At 52.8% G+C, this 26,098-nt stretch overlaps 7 protein-coding genes across 7 annotated transcripts; 5 read left to right on the forward strand and 2 right to left on the reverse strand.

The window, feature by feature from the left end:
- Positions 1-275: 275 nt before the first annotated feature.
- On the forward strand, positions 276-3,888 carry J4E87_009124 (uncharacterized protein; the record flags this gene model as incomplete). Its single annotated transcript, XM_049380704.1, has 7 exons — positions 276-1,002; positions 1,054-1,135; positions 1,712-1,791; positions 1,848-2,268; positions 2,315-3,207; positions 3,255-3,673; positions 3,727-3,888. 7 exons carry the CDS (start codon positions 276-278, stop codon positions 3,886-3,888), a joined length of 2,784 nt encoding a protein of 927 aa, XP_049229548.1.
- Positions 3,889-4,465: 577 nt separating this feature from the next.
- J4E87_009125 (uncharacterized protein) lies at positions 4,466-9,464 on the reverse strand (the record flags this gene model as incomplete). The annotated part of the gene is made up of 4 exons (XM_049380705.1): positions 4,466-5,142; positions 5,222-5,402; positions 6,413-9,385; positions 9,438-9,464. The coding sequence occupies 4 exons, from the start codon at positions 9,462-9,464 to the stop codon at positions 4,466-4,468; spliced, it is 3,858 nt and encodes a 1,285-aa protein (XP_049229549.1).
- A 309-nt stretch (positions 9,465-9,773) lies between these two features.
- J4E87_009126 (uncharacterized protein) lies at positions 9,774-14,354 on the forward strand (the record flags this gene model as incomplete). The annotated part of the gene is made up of 1 exon (XM_049380706.1): positions 9,774-14,354. One exon carries the CDS (start codon positions 9,774-9,776, stop codon positions 14,352-14,354), a length of 4,581 nt encoding a protein of 1,526 aa, XP_049229550.1.
- A 2,866-nt stretch (positions 14,355-17,220) lies between these two features.
- On the reverse strand, positions 17,221-18,881 carry J4E87_009127 (uncharacterized protein; the record flags this gene model as incomplete). Its single annotated transcript, XM_049380707.1, has 2 exons — positions 17,221-18,656; positions 18,713-18,881. The coding sequence occupies 2 exons, from the start codon at positions 18,879-18,881 to the stop codon at positions 17,221-17,223; spliced, it is 1,605 nt and encodes a 534-aa protein (XP_049229551.1).
- A 1,353-nt stretch (positions 18,882-20,234) lies between these two features.
- J4E87_009128 (uncharacterized protein) lies at positions 20,235-20,704 on the forward strand (the record flags this gene model as incomplete). The annotated part of the gene is made up of 2 exons (XM_049380708.1): positions 20,235-20,355; positions 20,412-20,704. The coding sequence occupies 2 exons, from the start codon at positions 20,235-20,237 to the stop codon at positions 20,702-20,704; spliced, it is 414 nt and encodes a 137-aa protein (XP_049229552.1).
- An 808-nt stretch (positions 20,705-21,512) lies between these two features.
- Positions 21,513-23,173, forward strand: J4E87_009129 (uncharacterized protein; the record flags this gene model as incomplete). Its single annotated transcript, XM_049380709.1, has 2 exons — positions 21,513-21,902; positions 22,031-23,173. 2 exons carry the CDS (start codon positions 21,513-21,515, stop codon positions 23,171-23,173), a joined length of 1,533 nt encoding a protein of 510 aa, XP_049229553.1.
- A 277-nt stretch (positions 23,174-23,450) lies between these two features.
- Positions 23,451-25,656, forward strand: J4E87_009130 (uncharacterized protein; the record flags this gene model as incomplete). Its single annotated transcript, XM_049380710.1, has 6 exons — positions 23,451-23,544; positions 23,604-23,863; positions 23,912-24,178; positions 24,233-25,288; positions 25,343-25,456; positions 25,510-25,656. 6 exons carry the CDS (start codon positions 23,451-23,453, stop codon positions 25,654-25,656), a joined length of 1,938 nt encoding a protein of 645 aa, XP_049229554.1.
- Between the last annotated feature and the right edge of the window lie 442 nt (positions 25,657-26,098).

Consider the following 26,098-nt stretch of genomic DNA (forward strand, 5'->3'; position numbering starts at 1 on the left):
CATGCTACCGAGGCCGGTGTGACGGTTGTGAAGGAGCACAGGTCGCGGGAGCTATGCGCGGGGCGCCAAGGCCCTCGGCTGTTCCCGAGGCCAGCCGGTCCTGGATAGTCGCTCACGCCTTGCTATTGTTCAGCCTCCGCAAGCCATGCGATCGGGGTTGTGCAGCAGGGCCCCTTCTTCTGCGCCTTGGTAGAACCATGTCTTGAACGCCATCGTCCATCCCGTCCTCGCCCCCCGAGCTCCCCGTACTTGACCTCTACCTGCCTGCCATCATCATGGCTCCGAACGGCTCGCTATCCCCCGGTGTCGATATTCTCCCGCCCAACGGAAATGCATCACGCGAGCTTGAGGCCTCAACTGTGGCGGCTAGGAGCCAGCATGCCATCGCGCCCGAGTTCTTTCCCCACGGCAAGCGCTCGCTTTGTGGCATCGCCGTGCGTGCTTTCTGCTTGGGATGCGCCATGGCTCTCGGCGTCGTCGGTACGGCTCTGCTAGCATACAACGGCAATCATTTATGGCGGCCTTTCATGTTTCTCAGCGCGCTGTCCATGTTCCACTTCCTCGAGTTTTACACGACGGCCGCGTACAACACCCCGGTCGCGTACATCTCCTCGTTCCTCCTCACCAACGGCGACCAATACCGACAAGCCCATACCATGGCTTTCATCGAGACTCTGGTGACTTCGTCTTTCTTTCCCGATTACCAATCGACAATCCACCCGCCGTGGGTCATCGCGCTGGGCATAAGCATGGTCGTGGTGGGACAAGCTGTGCGCAGCACAGCGATGATGCAGGCGGGTACCAACTTCAACCACCAAGTGCAGTCGCGTAAGAGCGATGGGCACGAATTGGTGACCCATGGACTGTACCGCTACTTCCGTCACCCCTCGTACTTCGGTTTCTTCTGGTGGGGCATCGGCACACAGGTCATGCTGGGTAACACTGTCTGCTTCTTGGGATACACAGGCGTGCTGTGGTATTTTTTCATGACACGCATTTCACGTAAGTCTTACACACACCCATGGCCCCAGTCAAGCTGCTCACCCAACCTAGACGAAGAAAAACATCTAATCGAGTTCTTCGGCGAAGAGTACAAGGTGTACAGGGCAAGAACTCGTGTCTGGATACCCTTCATGTAAGCGTCAACTGTGCAGCTTCCGGACAGTTTGGTCGTGCCAGCTAAGTAAAATGAATCTCATAATGCTAAGCTTCACTTCACAACCGAGTCACTTTCCGTCTGGATATATGCAACCTGTGAAGCTCTTTCGTGTTCATTTGCAAGCCAAGAGACGTGTCTGAGCATACGCAAATGAGCTTGTGTCATATTGACGGACTATCTGCATTTTCTTCACCATCTGCCGCTTGTCTCCTCGGCTCAAAGCGACTACACAATCATGCTTTAATGCCGCACTGCTGGTAGGAGCTCCCTGCTCGACAGTAATAGCCGTATGGCCAGCTTGCGTCGCTATATCGGCAATGTATCGAGGTGGAGTGCAAGTATTCTCACTTGCACAGCATTCAGCTTCGTCTTCATCACTGCCGTCTCATTGGCTGTAGGCTACCGCCAGGAACGGCAACCGCGTGTGGGCGCTCAGACTGTTTTTGTCTCCTGCTCTGTAACCCGACGTCCCCCCAACGGTTGCCCACGCCAACGCAGCACGTCTTGTCTCATGCCTGGCGAGCCCCATCCACGTCCTCGTATACGTAACAGCGAGGACAAACTCTACCAATCCTGCCTCGACGCCTGCATCGAGGGTATCGCGAATATAACGGTGAACAAGCGGATTGGTGGTACGTGCAGACTCTCTCACCTGCTCACGCGCCCTGCTCCACTAACCTTTCCCCAGCGACATCCACTCCGAACAACACAGTCAACATCAAAATCACTGCGCACGAGGGCAGTGATCTTGTAAGAAAGTCTGCTCCGGCTGCGCTCTCTCTTATATCGCCACCTGTATCGCCCGCGCGGGAGGAAGTCGTACGACACACCAGTCCACCTCCACTGTCGTCTGCAGCCATAAACATGGATCGCTCGAGGTACATGATCGCACCGCCGGCTGCCTCGCCATCTGGGGACGCACGCAGCAATCTCGCTGTTCAACCTGCAGCTTCTGCTGGCAAGTTGAAGCTCAAGAAGAACGCCGTCAAGATAGTCGGGGCTGCGGGACCAATTCCTACGACCCCGTCGCGATTCGCACCGCCCGCCCCGTCAGTGACATCATCGCCAGCTCCAGGCTCAGTCAAGACCATGCCCCAGGCTGTTGAAGGGTACGCATTACTACTTAATCCTTGGACTCCACTAATGTGCGTACAGACCAGCGAACGCCAATACCTCTAGAGCGTCCAAGCCCGGTCCCCTTCACAAAGAGGGCGCAGCACTTGCTTTGACTGCTCCTACATCGAAAGTGGTTCCGTCCACCAAGGAGGTCGTGAGAGCTACAACTGATGCCATGGACGAAGAATCCGCAATGGATGCACTTTACGCTCGCCTTAACAGCAAAACCATCCTAGGGCCTCGGACACCCGTAGGTCCCACGGTAGCAAGACCTGGCCAAACTGCATTCTCGTTTGGTGCACGTCTTGCTGAGGCCAAGGCAGATAAGATCAAGACGGATGATTCAGAGGCTGAGAAGGGAGGCATCCAGAAGTCTCCCGGTAGCAAGACCGCAGAACCGAGACAAGACAAGCTAGAGAGTGAGTACATGCGTAAGGCGACTGAGTACATCCAGGCGCTTCCGAACAGCACGGGAAACACGGCATATCTCGTCAAGGCCATGTCAAGGAAGCTCCACGACTCATACACGTCAACCACCAAGGTAGATGCTGGAAGCAACGAAGCTCTCAAGGCACGTCTAGCATTCGCAGTCGCCAACTATCTCAATAAGATATTGAAGAAGCGCCCGGAGTCACGTACAGCCGACTCAATCAAACAAACGCTTGGGGATATGGATGGAGATTTTCTCCGGCTGTGTGCCAAGCTCGTGGACGAGGGGTACGTCTCCTTGGAGACACTGACTGAAGTATCTGGTATCGTCGCCGCCATGCGTGATGTTCTGCCCAAGCCAGAGCAACCTACCACCACGTCGGTGGAAGCGCCTTTGACGCCAGCACCTTCTGTTGCGATGGGCTCTGAGAACAGCAAGCCCATGTCCAAGGACCCAGTGGATAGCATGAAGGGATGGCCGACCCAGGAGAAGCGCGAGAATCGTAAGTCCTTTTCCGTGCAGACAGAAATTTAGACTGACAAGACATAGCCGCTGCACATCGTACGTGCATCTTGAAGGGTGTTGGGGGGATTACCAGTATCAACCAGTTGCAGGCTCTTGTATGGGGTGGCAAGCTTGAGTCCATTTCCATGCCAGAGCCGGGCTCCTCGAACGCTCTTGTCAAGTTTCTTACACCCGAGGCATGCGACAAGTATCACAAGGACACTGCAAACGGAATCGAGATAGTGGGCGAGATGAAGAAAACGGTTGTCTTCGTGGAGAAGGCTGAAGGACCAAACTCTATCAACGATGTCATCCGCAACTGCATCGATGGCGAAGCGTCACGCTGCGTGCGAGCTATCGGCGCGAACGAGCACAACGAAGCGGCTCTTATGAAGCTCGCTCGGGGCAAGAGCGTTAGCAAGCGCGACGTTGATCGTATCAAGAGCGGAAAGACCGCCCGTGGTGTAAGTAACATGTGCGGACCCATGTCTGTATAACACTGACACGGCCACTCTAGCATTCGTACGTCGAGTTCCGCTTTGCAAACATCTACAACGCTCTCAACTTCAAGCGCGAACTCGTGGATAGTGAGGACTGGGAACATTGCACCATTGGCTATGCACCCGACCCGTGTGAGCTAGCCAAGGGTGTTCATTACAAGGATCTGGATGAGAAATAGAGCTGCATTGGTATACTCGACCAGACCATGTGCATCATGCTAGGCGGGGAGCACGGGCTGGAAGAGGTGGGCGAAACCCATTGTGTCTGCATACGAAGACTTTTGATGGGAGTGAATGCTCGAGTGCGGGAAAACAAAACGTGGGGTGAGTCGGGACATGTACCAAGTGCGATCGTGACGGCTTGAAGTCACTGAAAGCTGTGTTTGGTGTTCGCACTACTTCATCTTGCACGTGCAGTAATTAGTCAAGGTGATAGCACAAGTGGAAATCCTAGGTGTACTTTGCTTTGCTCATGTACGTGCTATTGTGACACGAGTGCAACACCGCTCGTGCAAGAAGGAAAGATCAAACAACTTGCCAAAAGCCATGGGAGCATACCTGGAAGACTCAAGCCCCGCTTCACAATCACAACACCAGGCAGTGGATAAGTACACTAATACACAAAAGAAGAATTACAATACCCCCCCTACCTAGAACTCTGAGAAGCCCAAACGCCTCGCTGCCCTCCCATGGTGTTCCTGGTTACTGTCATCTGTTCTCGCTTGCCGTCAAAAGGGGCTGCCCGGCTTCGCAGTCTTAGCGGTTGACGGCTGTGAAAGCTGCATCTGTCATGTCGGTATCACCGTTGTGCGGTGGAGGGGGCGCAGCGTCGGTCGCGGGCGGGCGCTGCTCATCGTAAGCCGGGTCGAAGTAGGCGCGCTGAGGGGGTGGCTGCTGTTGCGGCTGCTGTGCGTGCAGCGGCGGGAGCGCGTGCAGGGGAGGAAGTGTAGGAGGCGCGCCGTTGACAGCGGTGTGTGGACTGGTCGTCGTGGCAGCGCCAATGGCACCGAAGTAGCTGTTCTGGGGCCGTCCCGACGGGTCTGGTGTACTCTGCGCACTGCTCATAGGGTTGATGGCATGCGGCAGGGGGCCCAGTCCCAGTCGGCCCTCGGCGCTGCCACCAAGAGGAGGCGTGCCCTTCCTGTTGTGGCTCCTTTTGCTCCTCAAGGGCTTATCGGTTGGGGTGGGCGGTGGGCTGCTGCTGCGATCGCTGTCGTCGACATTGTACTCCATGTGCTTGTTCAGCTGCTCGAGCAGGAATGCGCGCTCGAGGCGCATCTTCTGGATGCCGCGGTTCAGGCGTGTGATGCGCAGGCGCGTGCCGTCGTTGTTCTCTTCAATGTCGGTTATGCGGCGGCGGAGGTCGATGCATTTGCGGTAGTAGGCGCCTTCGACCGAAGGAGGGAGGTCTTTGGACGAGACGGCGCGGGTCGCTGGTAGCTTGTTAGTGCACTGCGTCGTGGCCGCCTACGTGTGGTTTGCGACGCGCTTGAGCGCGACGGGAGTGCCTACGGGCTGGTGGCATCTTCGCGCCTTGTCGTGTTGTTGGGACGTAGACGATAGTACGTGCTGTGCGCCTGGAGATGATGCCGTATTGCAGTGTGTTTGGGTTCAGTGTGTTTGGATTTAGTGCGGTGATGTGGGTTTGCTGGTCACAGTCGGCGTTGCTGGTAGCTATGGTCTTGAGCTTGGTCTGTGGGGCCCGGGCTGGTTCCGAATAGTCTCATCTTGTGACATTCTTGGCGCGCTGTACAATTTGAACACTCATTTGACGAATTCCACTTCGGTCCTGCCGTCAACCTTATGTATGATAGACTACGTTGCTGTCCCTCTGCTCTAGGGTATACTCCCTGCAAGGTCCCTCGTGTTGCACCTTTGTGGTTATACGAGGTCACACGTGCAACGTAGAATATCTGAGTTGCTTCATGTAAAGAGCGCGCAGTCAGAAGACCCAAAGATCTGGCTGTGACAAAAGGCGTACATCAGCTAGTATAATGCCTATATTAGTCCTGAGAGTTGAGCGAAAGAACGGGGAAAAAACACCGCAAAGTCATTTTATCATCCTTGAGAACATGTACGAGTGATCAGACATGGACAAAATGTGAGGCGGATACCATGACGAAAGTTGGGTTATGTATTGTACAGAATGCTGTTAATTTTGGGTTCTCTTCTATATTTTCATGATCTATAGAAGAGTGCACCAAACAGTGAGCGATAAGTAACGGAGAAGGAATCTCCTTCACAGCTAATCTACAGCGTGACACTCGAGTAGCAAAGGTACAGTGACTGGGCAATGTGGAAAATTGAAGAACGAGGAGCATGCGATGCTCGATGGAGGGGCAGACGGGTGAAATGCTTGCACTAGTACTAAAGTATCTGAACTTCCAACTATTCCATATATACGATAACAGTATGGTCACATGGGAATCCTTCAATATTGCAGGTCAACTGCATTGTTGCTGCTGCTGCGTCTGGCCGAATGGAAAGCTCTTCGATAGACATCCGTGGCTGTGCAGACATCGTTTCGCTTTAGGCTCGCACGAAATGCCAGTGGGGCTTGCCTACGGGTATTTTGCCTGCTACCTCATGTGCTTTTGTTGATACAAATGACCTAGAATGCTTCCCTCTGTCAGTCCCCTGCCGCTTTTTGTATAGTCGCAACCATATCGCGTCGGCGTTGCTGTGACCCAGCGCTCCGCGTACGTCGTCTCTCGCTAGCACAGGGTCCAGCATGTCCAGCATTTCTTCGAAGCGCTCATCCCGCATCGTTACGTTTTTCGCAATGGCGCATAGCAAGGCGGTCAGACTGTTCCAGATCATCCGTGTAGGCGTATCAACGTACAGCTCCACTGGTGAAAAGTCGGCCGTAGGCTGCGAGTCCACGGCGAGCCTCGTCAGGCCAGTCCCGATAGCCTTGATCTCTAGCGACATCGGTTGGAAGCTGCCTTTCCTGTTGCAGTCGTCGTTCTGTCTAGTGCGTTCGTAGACCTTCCTGGTAATGTTCCATGCGTCATCGATCCTAGTTCGCATGAAATCTTTTCCGTGTTCACACATCAATGCTACAATATCGAGCGCATTTGATACCACGTATGCTTCCGAATCTTGTAGACGAGGTAGTAATACAGGCCAGAGCGTATTAATGAGGGGCAGGAGGGAGTTCTCATGTGCTGCAATAGCAGGTATAGTGGTACGAAGGAGGGACAGAAGCGAGTTCCGGAGGTTAGGCGACATGGTGGTGAGATAGTGCTGTGTCAACTCGGAGATTTTGAGGAGAATAGCAAAGGCACGTGGGGCGGGAGGGGAAGACTCCTCGGTGTGCGGGGGAGGCGGGCGACCGTTCTCCTCGTCCGTGCTATTGGAGTCGGTATCTTCTGAAGTCTTACCGACTTTCCAGGGCTTTCGTGGGAGTGCCTCCCTTGACGCTTGCTTCTCTTCCTCTTCCCGCTCTTGTGTCTCTACCTCGAACTTTTGAATTGCTTCGATGACATCGTTCATGACGACCGTTCTCTTCAGATGCACATGTTCCTCTTTCTTATTGTCGGCTGACACGGCAAGTTGTGGTGCTTTGACACCTTGTTCCGTCATGCCTTTCAAGACGTTGAAAAGCAGCTCCACAAGCTTAGGATAGCCATGATATCTCTCCAAGGCGTTGAAAATACTATCCACCAAGTCATCTAGGTAAGGTAGGAGAGGTGGGCCACAAAGCCTTATCATCATGAGTAGGACTTGTGGTGCTTGAGGCGACACATCGCCATATGCCAACTTTAGGCCAATTGCGTTGACAATGTAATCGACATTACTGACAACAAGCTCCCCTGCGTCCTTGTATCCCGAGGCCCCTGCTACGATATTGAGACAAATCAGGGCGTGCTCGCGTAGTGCGCTGTTGGAACTGCCAAGGTAATGCAGCACCGGATAAAGTACTTCACTCAACTCAGGGCGAAACTCGGTCTTGTACCGCTTCGCCTGCAAAGCTACCGTCTCCAGCGCTAATGCATATAAATGCCAATGGCTGTTGGTGTCCACAGTTCGCTGGTTCAGCAATGACAGAGAATGCGAGTACAAGTCATCCAAGACTTCCTCCCTCGGGTTTGGCGTTCCCAGATTCATGAAATCATCGACAGATGGATTGACTGATGCCATGTCTCTTACTAGATTGACTGAGAGCCAGAAGCTCGCCAAGCGCATCTCGGGCGCCCCAAGATCGACGGAATTGGTCAGGCCCTGAGCAACGGCCAACGCAGAGTTGGATCGCGCAAGTTCTTGAACTAATACTTTAAACCCCTTCATCATGTCTTCCTGGCCTTTGAATTGCATGCTGATTAGTGGGAAAGAAGACGACTCTGTCGAGCTAAATACCAGCGTACGACCAGCGACGAGACTGGTGTTGCGGTCGTTTATTTCTTCGAGCCCCCTGCCATGGATAAACACTGCAGACACGCCATCCCGAAGACTATCGGCCAGACGCTCATCTAGAATCATTGGATCTTCATCGAACAGGCGAAGCGAGACTGATATCTGATGTACGATTTTATGGCGGGTACGGTCGTCTTTTGATCGCATCAATCTAGGCAAGGCGACGATCCAACCATGCAAACTTTCGCGCAAAAGTTCGGAGAGATTCTGGTCTGCTGATAACAGTCTTTTGAGTTTGTCCTCAGTGGTGTCGGCCGGGGTCTCATGGCCTGCCAGATCGACCATGGTTTCGATAGCCATGCTTGTGCAAAGAGACAGTGATGTACGACAATCCCTTACGACGCAAAGACACAGAGTCAAGAGCGCTTGCCGTACCTCTTGCTTATCATGATCCCTCAATCTGAAGATATTGGCAAGCGCAATCTTCATCTGTGTTGCAGTTGCTTGTAGCCAAGCGAGTGATCGAGATATTGTGGTGCATCCGCCAGACTCATCCGACAGTAGTGTCTCGGGCAAATCTTTGGTCTGGGCATCGCCAAGTAAACGGACAAGAAGTGATGCAAGAACTTCCAAGCCTTGCTCAACAACGCGAAAGCCGGGTCGAACACTGCTACGGGGAGTCAATATTTTAGCCAAAGACGAGACTATCCTGGGCAGAAAGCTGGCAAGAGCATCGTCATCGCCAATCGCGCCGACAGTTTGTTTGAGGGCGCAAGTGGACTGCAGCTTGACGGTGTTGGAGTTGCTATCTGTGAGACGTTCGAGCATGACTAGTACAGCCTCGCCCAAGGCAGGTATGTTAGCCGCAGCCGTCATGGCCTCTTTGCCCTGCTTGGTACGAGACGTCGCACTCATCAACTCGGATGTGCACCCGAGAGCGAGCGACTGTAGCTCCTCTGAGGTGGCCGAGATGCCATTCTCGGCGGATGAAGGTTTGGCGAGAAAGGTGAAGAGGATGAGGAGTTGTCCAGAGAGCGCAGGCTCAAGGCCACCTCCCCAGTTAGCAGATAGCAAGGTCGAGATGCATTCCAGGCAGAGCTCTAGCGCTCTAACTGGGACGTGTCGGGAATTCCGCAGTACCTGAGATAGAGAGACGAAAGCGTACTCAGTGAGTTTAGCGTCCAGGAGACCAGGTGTGGAGGTGATGGATTGGAGGTTAGTGAGCAGACGGGTGAGGGCGTGGATCAGCTCCCTCGGAGCGCTTGGGCTCTGCGAGAGAGTGGCCGTGGCTTGTAGGACTTGGACACACGGCTGCTTCAACTGAGAGAGAGAGGGGTCAGCGCACGTGGGGAGGTCTGGGCAGACAGCGTACCTGCAGGAAGGTGTGTTGGCGCTCCATGTGACATGGCCAGATGCGCGTCAAGGCCAAGGGGCTGGTAGTGTCGGAGAGTGCGTGTGTTCGGGCTGGGGCGTACAGGAGTGGTGGGCGGTGGTGGTGGAGCACGGTCCCGACAGGCGGACGTCAGTCGCGTAGTTAGCGCGTCGCGGCTCAGAAAGTCGGACCACAAGCACGTTGGCCTCAACATCGCCGCCCCATGCCCATCACCGCGCTGCTACTCGACGACCCCACTGCCGCGCGCAACCGCAGCCACAGCCGACACACACTACCTCGTCTCTGCACGCCGCTGCCCACGCACAGCCACGCGACATGGCACCGCGCAGTAGGCGCAGCGCGGCCGCCGCGCCCGAGGCGGTGCAAGACGAGCAGGAGCAGGAGCCGGAGCAGGAGCAAGAGCTGGAGCTGGAACGCGGCGACGAGGCACGCGAGGGCCTGAAGAAGCTCACGTTCAAGCAACCGCTTGTTGGCCGGCCCGGCAAACAGATTGGCGTCAACGACCTGTTGACGCGACTCAAGGCGCTGCTCGACGAACTGCGCACCATAGACCAGGAAGAGGCACACCGCGACTCGCTCATGCCCGTCGCCGAGTCGCTGGCCCACCACAGCCTCGTACAGCACAAGGACAACGGCGTCCGCGCGTGGACCCTGTGCTGCATCGTCGACATGCTGAAGCTGTTTGCGCCCGATGCGCCCTACCCGGCCTCGAAGCTCAAGGACATCTTCTCCGTCATCATCCTCAAGCTGCTGCCGCTCCTCGCCGAGCCCGCGCACCCCTACAACAGCCAGCACATGTACATCCTCCGCTCGCTCGCCGAATGGAAGAGCATCCTCCTCATCAACGAGATCCCGGGCTCCCATCACCTCACCGCCGCCCTCTTCACCACCTGCTTCGACGTCCTGTCTGCCTCGTCCAGCGGCCAAGAGCTGAGCAAGAACGTCGAGCACAACATGACCGAGATCCTCTCCACCATCATAGACGAGGCCCCGGCAGTCACGCACGACGTGGTCGACGTTGTCGTCGCCCAGTTTCTCTGGGCCGATCCCTTCACCCTCGCCGCCTCAGCCAGGGCCAACAAGAGCCTGCACATCGACGCCAAGCAATCAACGCTGCGGCGCAAAGAGGCACCGCCCGCCTACAACATGGCTAAGAATGTCTGCAACGCTTTCCCAGAGAAGATGGCTCGCCTCATCGGCAACTATTTCAGCTCAGTCATTGTCGACTTCACCAACTCGGGGAGCACATACAAGCCCCACTCCAAGGACCAAGGTGCCGACGACCTTCGTCGCGGCCCCTCAGAGGACGATATCAATGAGGCACATAAAGCACACCGGCTATTGCGCGAGCTATGGAAATGCTGTCCTGGCGTGCTTCAGGAGATCGTCCCGCATCTACAGGACGAGCTCGCCACGGAGAATGTGCAGCTCCGTCAGCTTGCTACCGAAACATTCGGCGACATGATATCAGGCATTGGTGCAGCTGGCCCACCTCCTCTGCCCGACATGGACCCGGTGGCCTATCCTTCACAGAGCCTGTCGCGCGCAGACTCGGCGCGACCCTTCGACTATCTCACCACGCCAGTCTCCATCAACTCGTTCCCCACGCAATACCCCGTGGCCTATCATTCTTTCCTCCAGCGTAAGAACGACAAGTCTGCCATCATACGCGCCGCTTGGACCACCGGAATCGGTCGCATATTGATGACATCCGCGGGTGGTATTGGTCTCGATCTCGAAGAAGAACAGAAGCTGCTCAAGTACTTTAGTGAGTGCTTGATTGATAGCGACGAGAAGGTGCGTCTAGCCGCCGTCAAAGCGATTGCGCACTTTGACTTCATCGACATCGTTCGCAAGCTCGGAAGCAACGGCAGTATGGCGGAAGCAGGGTCCATTCTCTCCAATCTTGCCGATCGCGTAAAGGACAAGAAAAACGTCATCCATTCCGAGTCTATGAGACTCCTCGGCAAGATATGGGGTGTAGCTGCTGGTGCCATCGCTGAGGGCGATGACAGCATCAAGGCTCTGCTCGGCCCAATTCCATCCCGCATTCTCGAAGCTTGCTACGTGAACGACCTCGAAATCAACGTGCAGGTCGATCTCGCGCTATACGACTCGCTGCTTCCGCTTGCTTATCCACCCGTTAAAGCAAAAGCACCGCCAGCTGGGAACTCCCAAACCGGAAAAGACAGCCAGACAAACAACGACCCGGGTTACACAGAAGCAGGCCTGGATAAGATGCGAACCGAAAGACTGCTCGTACTCGTCAACGGGCTGGAGGCGAAAGCCAAGAAGGTCTTTTTCGCGAAACAAGGGAACCAGGGTCCCGGTGCTAGGTACATGGAGCACTTTCTAAAACTATGCGAAGACTACAATGGTGGCGTCACAGAAAAGGGTGAGAAGGATGTCAAGACAAATCTGGAGGGCCTCATCACCTACTACGCGAAGACACTTCCCGATCCAACCCGCGTTAGGGACGATTTATGGAAATTTGCCAAAGCCCACGATCGCCGTACCTATGCTCTCATCCGGTTCTGCGTGGATCCAGCGAGTGACTACCGCCGGGTTGTTAGGTCCATCAAGGAGCTAAGAAAGAGGATTGAGGAGGGGCCAGGCTCTTCAGTGCTCGATACCTTGACACCACTTCTCTACCGCGTTAGCCTACTGTGCTACAACAAAAGCCATGTACCAGCTGTCATCGAGTATACTCGCACCAACGACAAGGGCCTTGGTGCCACTGCTCACGAGTTGTTGAAAGAAATCTCCACAAAACACCCCAAGGTTTTCTCCACCCACGTAAAGGATCTCTGTAAAACACTTGAAAGTGAGGCACCTACAGCAACGAAACCCAACCCTCCTGGTGCAGTAGACGATCTCAAAGCCTGTGCTGCATTTGCACAGAAGTTCCCCACGGACATACCAATGAACGGAAAGGACAGCCTAAAGTTGGTACAAAGCTTTCTCAACTTTGCCTTCTACGGTACACCTCCGCAAGCGGCAAAGCATGCAATCACCATCATTATGAACAGTGATGACAAGAAGGAGATGCATGCGAAGGAAATTCTCACGAAGAGCATCAAAGGCTTCCAGTACGCTGGGGCTCACTGGCTTAGCAAATTAGCTGCGCTGAGTCAACTAGTATTACTAGCGCAGCAAGATTGCGAAGATGATATGGATGCCATCGTTGAGATTGCTATCAAGGAGGTTCTCCAGAAACCACATGTGATGCTAGCCGACGCAGATATCGAGTGGATGGATATACCGGATGACGAAATCCAAGGCAGGTCGTGGGCGATCAAGATTCTAGTGAACCGGCTACGCTCCTTGCCGTCTGATGCCAACTTCAACGATGCTGCAGAAGACACGTACAGGCTACTAAACCGCTACGTGAAAGACAGCGGGGAAGGCTCGGCGGATGGCAACACCCCAGCAGGACACAAATCGCGCCAACGGCTTCTTGCAGCCAATTCCTTACTCAAACTCTCATGCAACAAGCGCCTAGATGCTTTCTTGAGCCCCGCTGACTTTGTTCAACTCGCTCTCATTACACATGATCCTTGTGCGCAAGTGCGTCAGAGCTTTGCTGACAAGTTGATGAAATATCTTGGTCAGGGCCGGTTGCCGCCACGATTCTATACCATCCTCTTCTTCCTCGCACATGAGCCTGAAAAGACCATCAAGAACAGCACCATGACCTGGATTCGAGCACGCCGCGCTGCTTTTTCTGCACGAAAGGAGACAATATTGGAGACCGTATTCGCTCGGCTATTGAGCTTGCTTGCTCACCACCCCGACTTCGACACAGAAGACGAGACACTAAAGCTTATGGCAGAGTACATCTTGTATTACCTCAAATGTATCGCAACTGAGGAGAACCTGTCGCTTATCTTCCATGTCGCTCAACGCGTCAAGGGCGTAGCAGACGGCATTGCACCATCACGCCAGGCTGATGAGAATCTTTACATCTTGTCAGATCTAGCGCAGGCTCTGATTCGTTCGTGGGAAGAGCAGAACAACTGGACAATGCAATCATGGCCAGGGAAAACGAAATTACCCTCCGGTATCTTCCGGCCTCTTGAGAGTCACGATCGGGCGCAAGAGATTGCCAAGAAGACATGGATTGGGGAAGACCTCGTCGACGAACTTGATGTACTCGTGCGAAAAGCTATTCGAAGCAAGAAGCGCAAGGCCTCAGATGGTATGGAGAAGCCACGTAAGAAGATCAAGGGCGACCGATCTATCAAGAATAAGAAGGCCAAGACTGAGCGACCCGTTAAGACACCGAAGAAGAAGAGGAGAGCTGGTGACGATGATGGTGCGAGCGATGTTGAGGGCGGTGTTCCGCCATCTAGTGGACCACGAAGAAAGAGCGATCGACGGAGCATTGCACACAAGAGCTATGTTGAGGTATCAAGCGATGAAGAAGGCGCAGGAGGTGTTGCTGAAGATATCCAAGAAGAAGCTGAAGAAGAAGCTGAAGAAGAGAGCGATGCATCGGATGCAGAACAAGAAGACAAATCTACTCCTGCTGCGGAAGTAGATGTGGCTATGAACGACGCAGAAGTAGCGGCTGAGAAAGAGCACGGAGATAAAGCAGAAGACTCTGAACTTTCAGACCCAGGATCGTCTTCAGAGCCCGAGCCCGAGCCCGAACCTGCGCCAGCAAAAAGAACACGCGGAAAGGGTGCTGCTAACACGAACGGCGTTAATCCATTACCGGTCATCCAAAAACGCAAAGCTGCCAATCTGATCAAAGAAGCCACACCGCCCAAGTCCGCGAGGAGCACGACTAGAACCAAAGCAAACAAAGCCAAGGTCAATGGCGCTGCTGCGACCTCCTCACCCACTTCTGCCACCAATGGTACTGTCCGACGCAGCGGCCGCGCTCGTGGCTGAGGTAGTGAATTATTCTTTCAAAGTTCTTTCGGTTGTTTCGAATACACCTGGGTACAATGTGTGTAGTTACCACCACACAATACGGATTAGATTCTTTACATTGTACCGTAGCTTCAGCCTTGTAGGCTTCTTTCCTAAGAGTCAGTTAAGGGTCCCGTTTAGCGGCGTTTTTGAGAAATGGGTGATTTCTTATCCAAGGACAGTTTTGCTCCGGCCGTTCGCGGCGCCTTCCGGCTGCTTTGTCTTTTCATACCTCGTGCATGCCTGTCACTCGCTTTCACCACAACACATGGGAAAGTAAAGTGCGATCCCACGCTGGTCTTTATGCTTTCCATCTTTATCAGAGGAATTCCTATGTTTTTACGTTAGCGATGCGACATGAGCATCTGGAAGTTCGTGCTTAGTGTAGGATAGAACCATGTATACGACTGCTTGTTCAGCCCCAGCGTGCTCCTGTTGCCATGGTCTATCTTCTGGTCTAAACCAAAATTACATCGAAACGATCTTAAGATTCATCACCATGTGATTTGCTCCAAGTACCCAGAATGGTCGCATTCGCTACAAGAGTATGTTGGACCTGCAGGACCTGATTGTTGAGGTTTACTGGCCCAGTAGCAACAACGCAATTTATGGATCTTGACCCCCTTTCCCCGACTTCTAACTGTAATGACAATAAGCCCCTTCGATTGACAGCGTCTCCGTGCATCCAACCAAGACCAAGGGATCGCGTGACTATCCCCAAAGCGCCTAGCAAAGTTCGGATATCTCGCATCGCGATTACGGTATGAGACCCAATTGGGTTGCATGAACCATGTTTGCTTCAAGCTTCGCACTGGATCACTTCACGCGCACAAAAGCCTTCACAGCAAGCGCCTCTCTCAGGGCAGTGCTGACTGAAACCTGCAAATGTCTCCTCGGAGAGGCAAGACAACAATACGACAGGTCTTGCAACAGAATCAACGTCAACACATTCCTCGGGCAACGCCGTCAGATCTCTTTACTCCCACACCATGGAGGCTCGCCAACATGCGGCCGAAGCGGCCGTCTTTGATCAATCCAATTTACTTCAGCGAAAGAAGCTCCTCGTTGTATTTTCGGCCCTTGCGATATCGCATTTCATCTGCTTCGTCGACCAAACTGGTATCGGAGTTGCCTTGCCCACGATAGGGCGGGATCTTAATGCTGAAGACACCATCAGTTGGGCTGGCACAAGCGCTCTGATAGCGAATACAATCTTTCAAGTGTTGTATGGGAGGATGAGCGACCTATTTGGTACGTCCACTAGCCTGTGTAAACCACCAGGAAATGACTTATAATGAATCTAGGTAGAAAATCCGTTCTTCTTTCCGCCCTCGCGCTTCTCACTGTCTCCGACCTTCTCTGTGGCCTCTCGCGCGATGCCACGATGTTGTACGTCTTCCGCGGTCTATCAGGTGTGGCAAATGGCGGTATAGCGTCCCTCTCAGCCATGATCGTCTCCGATATAGTGACCTTGAAAGAACGCGGGAAATGGCAAGGCTTGATAGGCGCATGCGTGGGACTTGGCAACATGACTGGACCTTTCATCGCCGCAGCTTTTGTGCAACATAGTACCTGGAGAGGCTTCTTCTGGTTCGTCAGCCCGATTTCGGCGGCTTGCGGGGTGTTGTGTCTTCTGGTGCTGCCTACACCTAAGGATCAACCGAGAGCGGATATGAAATTGGTTTTGAAAAGGATCGACTATGGAGGCATCCTCTTCGGAAGTGCAGGATTGATACTGCTGCTCATTCCTATTGCAGGTGGCGGCGATTACTTTGCGTGGGCATCTCCAATGGTTGTCTCCATGCTGGCCATTGGAGGATGCTGCATCGCAGCTTTTGTCTACATCGAGCACAGCGTCGCCATACTGCCCATGATGCCACGTGAGTTTTACTTATCCCGCAACCGAACATACTCCAACTGTGGACCATCTCTGATTCGAATAGTATCTCTCTTCAAATCTGGCCCGGTTTCCATCATGCTTCTCCAAAATTTCCTCTTCGGAGTTGTAGCCTACTCGCAAACCTACTATCTACCTCTCTTTTTCCAAAACGCCCGCCTCCTCGCGCCTCTTATGTCAGCCTCCCTAATGCTGCCTATGACCGCCTCACAGATGGTTTCCTCCATCCTATCCGGTCAATACATATCCCGTAGAGAACGCTATGGCGAGGTAATCTGGCTAGGCTTCTTCCTTTGGACATTGGGCGTAGGGTTGACATGCATGTTCAATCTCTCCACGCCAATTTGGGCTATGGTTGTCATACTTGTCGTCCAGGGATTAGGGATTGGTGCCGTTTTTCAGCCCACATTGGTTGCAATACAAGCCCACTGTACTAAAGCCCAGCGTGCAGTCGTCATCTCGAACCGCAACTTCATTCGCAGTCTCGGCGGTGCTGTGGGTCTTGCAATCTCCGCTGCTGCATTGCAAAACTCTTTGCATAGTGCAATGCCAGCAGAATTCCGCTCATTATCGCTCTCTTCATACGACACAACCGACTTCAACTCCTTGAGCCCACGGCAAATACTGCAGATTCTGCAGGCGTACGCAACAGCGAGTCGGACGGTCTTCATCGTGAATGTACCATTCATGGGATTATGTTTACTTGGATGCTTCTTCATTGAAGATAGAGGTCTGCAGAGGCCAGATGAAGTTGGAGAAGATGTGCAATTAAAAGAGAGACATGATGGTGGAGGTGGAGAGGTTGAAGTGAGCGGCGACAGAAGAGACCATGGGCACAGGATCAAAGAAGACGTTGTTGTGTTGTCACGGTGACAAATCACCTTGAACACCTTTCAGCGTTAAATTCGGGCGCGAGCGACGTTATGGTCTTACATAAAACTTCGTTCGTCACATACCCCTCCAGCTACTTGCCCTCTCCCACGCGAACGCCGCTTCATAAACACCCACTTCATCCCACCATTTTCCAATGACCTGCATGCTAACCGGTAAAACGACTCTCTTTTCCACTCCAGGGCCTTCCGTGACTGGCAACATACCAATCGGCATCGCCAACACTGGATGCCCACTCTGATTGAACGGCGCCGTGTTGGAAGTCAAGCCGATCTGCTTTCCAATCTGTTCGAGTGGTGTTGCATCAAAGCTCGCATGACTCGTTGCTACATACGGTAGTGTAGGTGTCAACAATATATCGTACTGTGCCAGAGCCGCGTCGTAAGCATCACGAAGCTGTCTTGATAGATTCGTCGCTTTCGCGAGGAGGTTGGGAAATTTTTGTGTAGCGTACAAACCGTTGAGGTAGATGTTCTTCGTAGATGCATATGCTTCGTTCCAGTTGTCCTGGCCCATGGGATGCAGCAATGAGTTCAGCTCGAGCATCTGGTGTCCGCGACGCCCGAACGAGCCTGTGGTTTTCCCAAGAAATCCACCGACTTTCGATATGCCATTCCATATCGCTGCTCCTTTTGAGTGCAGCGGTATCGAGATCTCGGTGACTGTGGCACCAAGGTCTTCGTACTTGGTGACTGCGGTGCGAAAGATTTGGACCACTCGTGGATCCAAGGCTGGTGTAGAGAGCGACTCAGTAATTATAGCGAATTGCTTGCCTTCCAAGGGTCTGTGCATTGGAGTATTCCTGATGGAACTGTAAATAGGTATCTTGGATGGGTGAGGTGCAGCGAAAGAACGATCGTCAATATTGTCCGTTCCGGCAATAGCTTCGAGAAGTACAGCGTTTTCCAATACTGTCCGTGTCATTGGACCAATGTGATCGTTAGTAGGCTCGTTACTTCCACATCCGGTGTATGGCACAAGGCCAAAGGTAGGCTTTAGGCCAACAATACCACAGTTGGCGGCTGGCACACGGATACTACCACCCTGATCTGCGCCAATTGACCCATCGACCTCGCCCAATGCCACAAGAACAGCTGAGCCGCTCGAGCTTCCTCCAGCGCTATAGCCTTTTGCGAATGGATTTTCCACCACTCCAGTACTCGAAGAGTGGCTTGTTGCAGAATGGCACAAGTTCTCACAGACTGCTTTTCCGAGGATTTCACCGCCAGCTGCTAGGATTCGTGTAGTGACAGCTGCATCAAAATTCGGAACATAGCCTTTGACGAAGTTCGTACCCAGTAGCATTGGTACGCCCTTGACGGCAATGTTGTCCTTCAAAGCGAACGTTTTGCCGTAAAGTTTACCGTCGCTCTTAGCTTCCTTGTCAACGATTCTGCACTTCCACGCCCATGCACCATGAGAATTCTCAGATGCTTGCGGGAAATGAACATCTTCTCTGGCAAAGCGTTCCTCATCGACTGGGGGGACATAGTCTATACATCAATGTCAGCTTCCGTAATGACTCGCGACGTGAACCACTATGTCCTACCGTCCATAGCCATTAGTAGTTCACTTGCATCGTGAAATGCGGCAAGTAAGCGTCGATAGTCCTGTTTTTCTTTCTCATCGATGCTGACCCCAAGCTGAGAGCATAGCGCCTCGAGAGTTTCTGTAGTGACAGGGTTGTCATGGCTGGTATCTAGCGAGAAAACCGACATCTCTGGTGAAACCGCAACGCTTTCAAGTAATTAGATCGTGATCGTTTGCCGATGCTACATGTTCGTCATACACTGAATTGCCAGGGGCACTCGGTTATTCATACTGGCAGGCCTGGTGCAGACCCACAGCGGCACTTGTTGATCTGCCATGACTTTAACACCTTGTGACAAATGTTCATTCGTAGCCTACCAGCCACTGATACGTACTTGCCGATATGTCCAGCCGTCTGAATGCTTGCAAGATTGTGTAGTGGAAGCCTCGAAGGAAAGATAACAGTAAAGCGGGGCAGGCGGAACGCTTATTCCCGAGGTCGATCGTCGGGAGAGTCACTTCCGATCAGCAAACAACGAACAGCGCGCCTTGTACCTGATAACTTTTCTGTGTTGTGATTGGTAAGAAACTGCTGATAAGAAATTGACAGGTGAAAAGGAACGGACTTGACGTGCAGTCAAAAGATTGTTGAGTCGTTCCTGGCTGGCTCAACTGTGGATAGCCTTGCGACTTGTACGTATTGACACCGCTCTAAAATCCTACGCAGGTAGCATGCGTTGAATCTACGTTTACTCTTCCTCTTGTATTGTGTTCGTGACCGTGATATCGAATATCTGTCTGTCATGGTTCACGTCGAAGAGTCTCTTCAACTCCCCAGAGACTTTGAAGGTGCGCTACCACACAATCTGCAGTTCTCCTCATACTGATCACTATTATAGGTTTTGGCGAAGATGGTCATGACGCACAATGGCCAAACGGCGCCCGCATAGCAGTTTCCTTTGTACTTAACTATGAAGAAGGTGGCGAGAGAAACCCCATGGATGGCGATGGCATTAGCGAACCCTACCTGTGGGAGAAAGGCCCTTCGGGCGGTGGCAGGGAACAGCGCCATTTGAACGGCGAGGTAAGTTCTGGCTGTACGAACTGCATTTGAGACATACACTGACTTCGTACGTCTACCTCTGCAGCAAGACTACGAATATGGTAGCAGGTGCGGCGCTTGGCGGATACTACGCCTTATGAAGGAATTCGGCTGGAACATGACCCTGTGGGCCATTGCAGTGGCCATGGAGAGAAATCCTACGTTTGCAAAAGCTTGCGTAAGAGACGGCCATGAAATTGGGGCTCATGGGTATAGATGGCTAGACATATGGGACTATTCACTTGAAGACGATAAGGCGTATATTAAGAAGACATGCAAAGCCTTGGAAGCGGCAACTGGTGCGTCCTACCCGATGCCAAACGTCTTGTTCAATACTGACGCGCATACAGGCGAATTTCCGGTAGGAGCATACTTCGGCAGAGGCACGCCAAATACAGCCAGCCTGCTCCCAATCATGTGGAAAGAAATGGGTCACAAAATGCTCTACACATCAGAAGTCTATAATGAAGACTCGCCATATTGGATCGATCTTCCCTGGGAGAAGCAACTGCCTGAATCGGAGAAAGAGGGCCTGTTGATGATGCCGTACAACTACGATTGTAAGCCGCATCTCTACATGACAACATGGCCGATTTGATCTAGTAACATGATTTAGGCAACGACGGAAAGTTTCACATGCTCCCTGGTTTCGTAAGCTCAGCAGGTGCAGTGTACGAGCAGTATCTCAAGGATACGTTTGACTGCTTATACAGAGAAGGCGGTAAGATGATGACCATCCCTTTGCATTCTAGAATAGCTGGTAAGCCAGGAAGGTCGGAGAGTCTGAGAAACTTCATGAACTATATTTCAAGGAAGGAACATGTGTGGGTTGCGACACGCAGGGACATTGCGAAACACTATCGCGAGACATTTCCTTATAAGTCTGGGTCGAAGACTGGTTGTTCATAGATCTCTTCGTACCTATGGATCTGGATCGAAATGATTATTTGGCCACGCGGATCATGGGCTAGAAGGTATAACAGCCCTCCAAACGTACCCAGATCATGCATTTGGGTGCGCCGATTTCTTACTACACGTGCCACCTGGGCAACCTGGCAAATTAGTCGTGGGGACGCCGCATGGTCTTAAAGGACACATGCAGTCGCTAGAATCGAAATCCCAGATGCAGAGAACCTGTCGCATTCGCTGGATATGCCCGTGCCCGTGAAAACCTGTGGAGCCCTGGAGTCTTTACTCAAGTACACTATCACCTTTTTGGACAGGTCAACGCACTAGCCTCATTCTTCATCTTTTTGCCCGTCGGCTTCTTTCCTCCCGACGCGTTATCGTCTTATCATCGAAGATCTGCCGTTTTCCCAGCATTGCGAAACCTTGCATAGATAGATGGTTGATAGGAATATTTGTCTGCCACAATGACGAGATGCGCAATTTGTAGAGGCGATCAAGATGTTTATAGCCTGGCAATCACCTCCCGCCGAACAACCGAGGCTCGAATTGGTATTTGCTCAGGCGTAAGTATTCATGCGCGGTCATGTCTCGCATTTTGCAACAAGGCAAGGATGTTTTGAGTTCTCCAAAAACTCTCAAAGTCATAGCGCAAGATACCAGCGATCAAGGCGAAGTGCGTTATAACAAAGACCTCCTTCCCAGTCCTCCTGGTAAGCCTTGAAATGCATCTTTCAGCATCTCCAAAAGTTAACACAATGCAGAAGATCGGAGATGGCGCTGGCAACATTACTTCGCATACTATCTGACCATGACATTCAGCCCATCCTCGTACAACCTCGGCGCATCTCTTGTCTCAATCGGTTTACTCTGGTGGCACGGCATGATTGCTGCTATCATCGGCTCCGCCATTCTCACCGTTCTGGTTGTGCTCAATAGTCGCGGCGCTGTCAAGTACTTTCTTGGCTTCCCTGTGTATGTCCGCGCAGCTGCTGGCGTCAGGGGAGCGAGTTTGTACATCGTCGTACGAGCTGTGGTTGCAATCATTTATTTTGCGACGCAGACCTACTATGGAGGCCGTATCACGTCGGTGTTCATGCGGGGTATATTTGGAAAGGGTTACAATGATATACCAAACCGCCTCCCAGAGAGTGCGGGGATCACGAGTAGAGATTTGCTGAGCTTCTTCTTGTTTTGGATGGTAGGTAATGTCCACCTTTCTCTCGTTCAAGTCCAAGGCCGACTGAGTATGCTAAAATTAATAGGTTAGTGATATCCATGTACGAACTGTATGTGAGACAAATACTGACTTCGAAAACTCATCTTTAGGCGCAACTACCAGTCATGTTCATTCACCCCACGGTACTTCGACACCTCTTTGTTGTCAAAGCTGTCTATACAACGATTGCACTCTTCGGGGTGCTCGCTTGGGTAATCAGTGCCAATGGGGGCAAAATTGGAAGTTTTACGTACACGACCAAGCAGACTCAGCTCTCGGGCTCAGCTCTGATCTGGCCCATGATACAAGCCATCAATTCCGTTATGGGCGCTCTGGCGCCAGTGCTTATCAATCAGCCTGATATAGCGCGATACGGACATTCCTACGGCGATGTGACATGGAGCCAGGGCTTCGGTATTCTTACCAGTAAAGTACTGGTCATGTTCCTGAGTACCGCAACGACTGCAGCCGCTACACAAGTCCTCGGCCAAAGCTATTGGAACGTATGGGATCTCTACGACGCCATCTTGGATCAATATTGGACTGCTGGAGCTAGAGCAGGGATAGTATTTGCGTCTTTCGGTATGATGCTCGCTGTACTTGTCACCAATGCAGGAAGCAACTCGCTTCCCGTTGGTGCCGATCTTACAGGAATCTTCCCTCGATGGTTGACCATTGTGCGGGGCCAGGTACTCTGCGCGATTCTGGCACCCTTACTTGTTCCATGGAAGATTATCGCCTCGGCGACTGCGTTCTTGACGTTCCTCGGAAGTTACACTGTATTTCTGATGCCGATCTGCGCGTGCATGATTGTCGACTACTGGCTCGTTCGAAAGGGTAACTTGCATGTTCCCTCATTGTACACGACTGCATCCGAAAGCCCGTACTCGTACTGCAAAGGCTGGAATATGCGCATGCTGGCTGCGTGGACAGCTGGGGTTGCCTTCACGGTCCATGGCGTCGCGGGGTCTTTGGATGCTGATTCTGTCGCCGAGGCTAGCAAGAATATGTACAAGCTTGGCTTTCTACTATCTCTGTTCATGGGCGGCTTGGTTTATTACAGCTTGTGCCTCATCTGGCCGGTGAAAATGGTGCCTCGAGGGGCAGGGGGAGAGCTGGGGTTTGAAGCGTTGGCAGCGAACGAAGGTTTCTTCGACGACGAGAATGTAGGAACTATCACGGGCGTACGGGAAGGCGAAGAAGTGCATGAGACGCAGCACGGCGCTGCGGATAGCAAAGGGGTTGTCTGTTAATTCCATGACATAGCTGTGAGTAAGCAAGTGTAACGTGACGTGGCGGGGCGTCGTGCATGCAGCCGGAGGTGTGGCTGGTCGACAAGCTTGGACCACGCGCAACGTCACTGCCACTGCCGGGAGAGCGTGGGAGCTTCACCATGTCCAAGGCAAACATCTCAACGTCGACGCTTGGTGCTGCCTGACTCTGCTCGTTGTACCAACAGGCGCTACCATTGTTCCGCCCAGTGAGCGCGACAACTACACCACCACCACCACCACCACCACCGCCGCCGACATGTGGGACGACGAGGACAACAATCCGTATGGATCCTTTGCCCGCCATGACTCCAACACGTCCGATATTCCCGGGCTAGCGTCGCCCGCTGCCCGTAAGGCTTCTACCTACTGTCTGAAGCAACCGCCAGCATCACTAGCTGACATGACCAAGTGCCGTACCGCCCCGCGACGCCGCCCTCGGAGGCGTCGTCGCCCGCACAAGAGTCGCCCGAGTATGTCTCTCAGCGCGACATGAGCGACGTCGACTACAACGAGCAGGACCAAGACCACGCAGACCCAAAGGCGCCTAAGAAGGGCGGGTACGATGCGCGCGTGGAACAATGGCTGTACGAGCACCCCGAGCAACTCGTCTTGATCACGAGCGCGGGCAAGGACGGTGTGAACTACATCCAGTACACCATCAACTGCGGTGTATGTTAGCCAGGCTGCTGGGGAGCCGCGCAGCTGACACATGGACAGGGCCTCGAAGTCAAGCGCCGATACTCTGAATTTGCATCCCTGCGCGCCGAACTGGTCAGACTTCACCCCACGCTCATCGTACCTCCCATCCCCGAGAAGCATACCATGGCCGACTACGCCGCCAAGCCGACAAAGGCGAAGGAGGATGCCGGCATAATAGAGCTGCGGAAGCGCATGCTGGCTGTCTTCCTTAACAGGTGTAGGAAGATGCAGGATATACTACAAGATGGCGTCTTCTGGCGGTTCCTCGATCCCTACACAAGTTGGGTAGGCTTCGTTCTCTTGTAGATACCAACCCCTTCAACTGACTTGCTCCTGTAGGCAGACGTACTCAACAGCCCGCCTGTTTCCAATATCCCCAAACAGATCCTCAAAGCACCTCCACTCGATGCCGCGAACCCTTCCCAAGCCCACAGCTACCTTCCAGTCCCCTCGTCTTCCGCCAAATTGAAGTCGGGCGGTACCATATCTAGCTCGGGTACTCCTGTCTCACCAGCCAACAACGCAGCCCTACCTTCAGCAGCCGCGCATACGACACCGGGTCCTGCCATTTTCGGTCGTTTCCCTCCTGAGACGCGCAATATGTCGGAAGAGGAGTTGGATCCATACTTTGTTAGCTTCGAGAACTCGTCCAAAGACCTAGAACACCTGCTGCAAGGACCAATGGAGAAGGTCAACAGACGACTGCTCATGCACCTGGGCAATTGGGGAGAGGACATGGCAGATCTTGGCGCTCGATTCAATGCCTTTTCGCTATCTGAACAGACGCAGTCTCTCGCTGCAGCCATTGAAAAGACGGGACAAGCTGTCGACTCTACGTACATTGCGACGACCGAACTCTCTTCGTCTCTCAGCGCAGGCTTCTCGGAGCCTATGCGTGAGAGCGCGCAATTTGCCGGCATCGTACGTTCTACCTTGAGATATCGAGTGCTCAAGCGGATACAGGAGGACATGACAAAGGACGAACTTGAGAAGAAGCGCAATCTACTCGAATCCCTCGAACGCAGTGAAGCAGAGTCGAAACGATTAGAACAACATCTGAGTGGCGTCGGCCATCAACCTGCCCGAAGTCGCGCTGCTTCCAACAGCTCACACCGAAGCATCGGCGAGGCGGAGCAACCACGTAGATCGGACGAGGATAGGGCGTCGATTGATTCCGACTTCCCACCTACACATGGCGACACACCATCCAGCGCACAGGGCGCACCTGATAATCAGTCACCGCCTAGTAGCCCGCACAAGAAGACTGCAAGTGGGAATTTCGTCACCAACAAGCTGTTTGGGTCCATTACACATGCTTTCAGGGGTATGGCAGACGTAGATCCTGAAAAGACTCGAAGAGATCAGATCGGCAAGACACGGGATAGTATGGTACAGGTAGGCTTAATATGTCATTTGTGAAGACACTTGGAGATACTGACCATTACGCAGCTCGAACAAGCGCTGACTGTGGCCGAGAAAGACACCAAAGACGCAAGTGCGGGTGTGATGAAGGACCTGCGACGATTCCAGAGCGAAAAGGAGGACGATTTACGGCGTTACATGGTATGTCTCGGTCTTTACCTAGTGCTCTTGAAAGCCGCTAAGAACAACTGCAGATGGAGTTCGCTCAATGCCATATCGATTGGGCGAAACGAAACAAGGCGGCTTGGGAAGAAGCTAAAGCCGAAGTTGAGAATATTGCGCCACAGCCCTCAGAAGAATACCCCAGGAGATCTGAGGACTTTGAAGCCCGAGAGCAGTGATGGCGCGTGCCATGTCTGTCTGTGTACACCTGGCGATGCATCCTTTGAGCGATTGCGCACCTGTATTGAATATGGCGAGTAGTAATTCAAAGTATAATAACAGTCGTTTGCTTTACCATGTACAACTACTCAGAACTACAACGTAGCTTCGTCGAACTTCAATCACCAGCTTATTGTGGAAATGTTCCCTTAGATGCGCTCGTTGAGCGTGCTGATAGGAGAGCATTCTGAGATCACTCTACACATATGACAAGGACAGTGATGTCTGAGCATGAGAATGCCAGCTGCCAGGGTGGTTTTATACGACAAGATAGCTCCATGGACGATACTGTGAAATAGAGCTCAACGCAATTCTACATAAGAGAGCTCCAGCAGCCTTGATCTCTTCCCCCTTGTTACGCTAACCATTTACACCCTGCTTCTAGTCAATGTGTTCTGTTAC

This window comes from Alternaria ethzedia (genome assembly GCF_023757985.1).
Source record: "Alternaria ethzedia strain BMP 0044 chromosome Unknown scaffold_32, whole genome shotgun sequence".
NCBI classification, from domain to species: Eukaryota; Fungi; Ascomycota; class Dothideomycetes; order Pleosporales; family Pleosporaceae; genus Alternaria; species Alternaria ethzedia.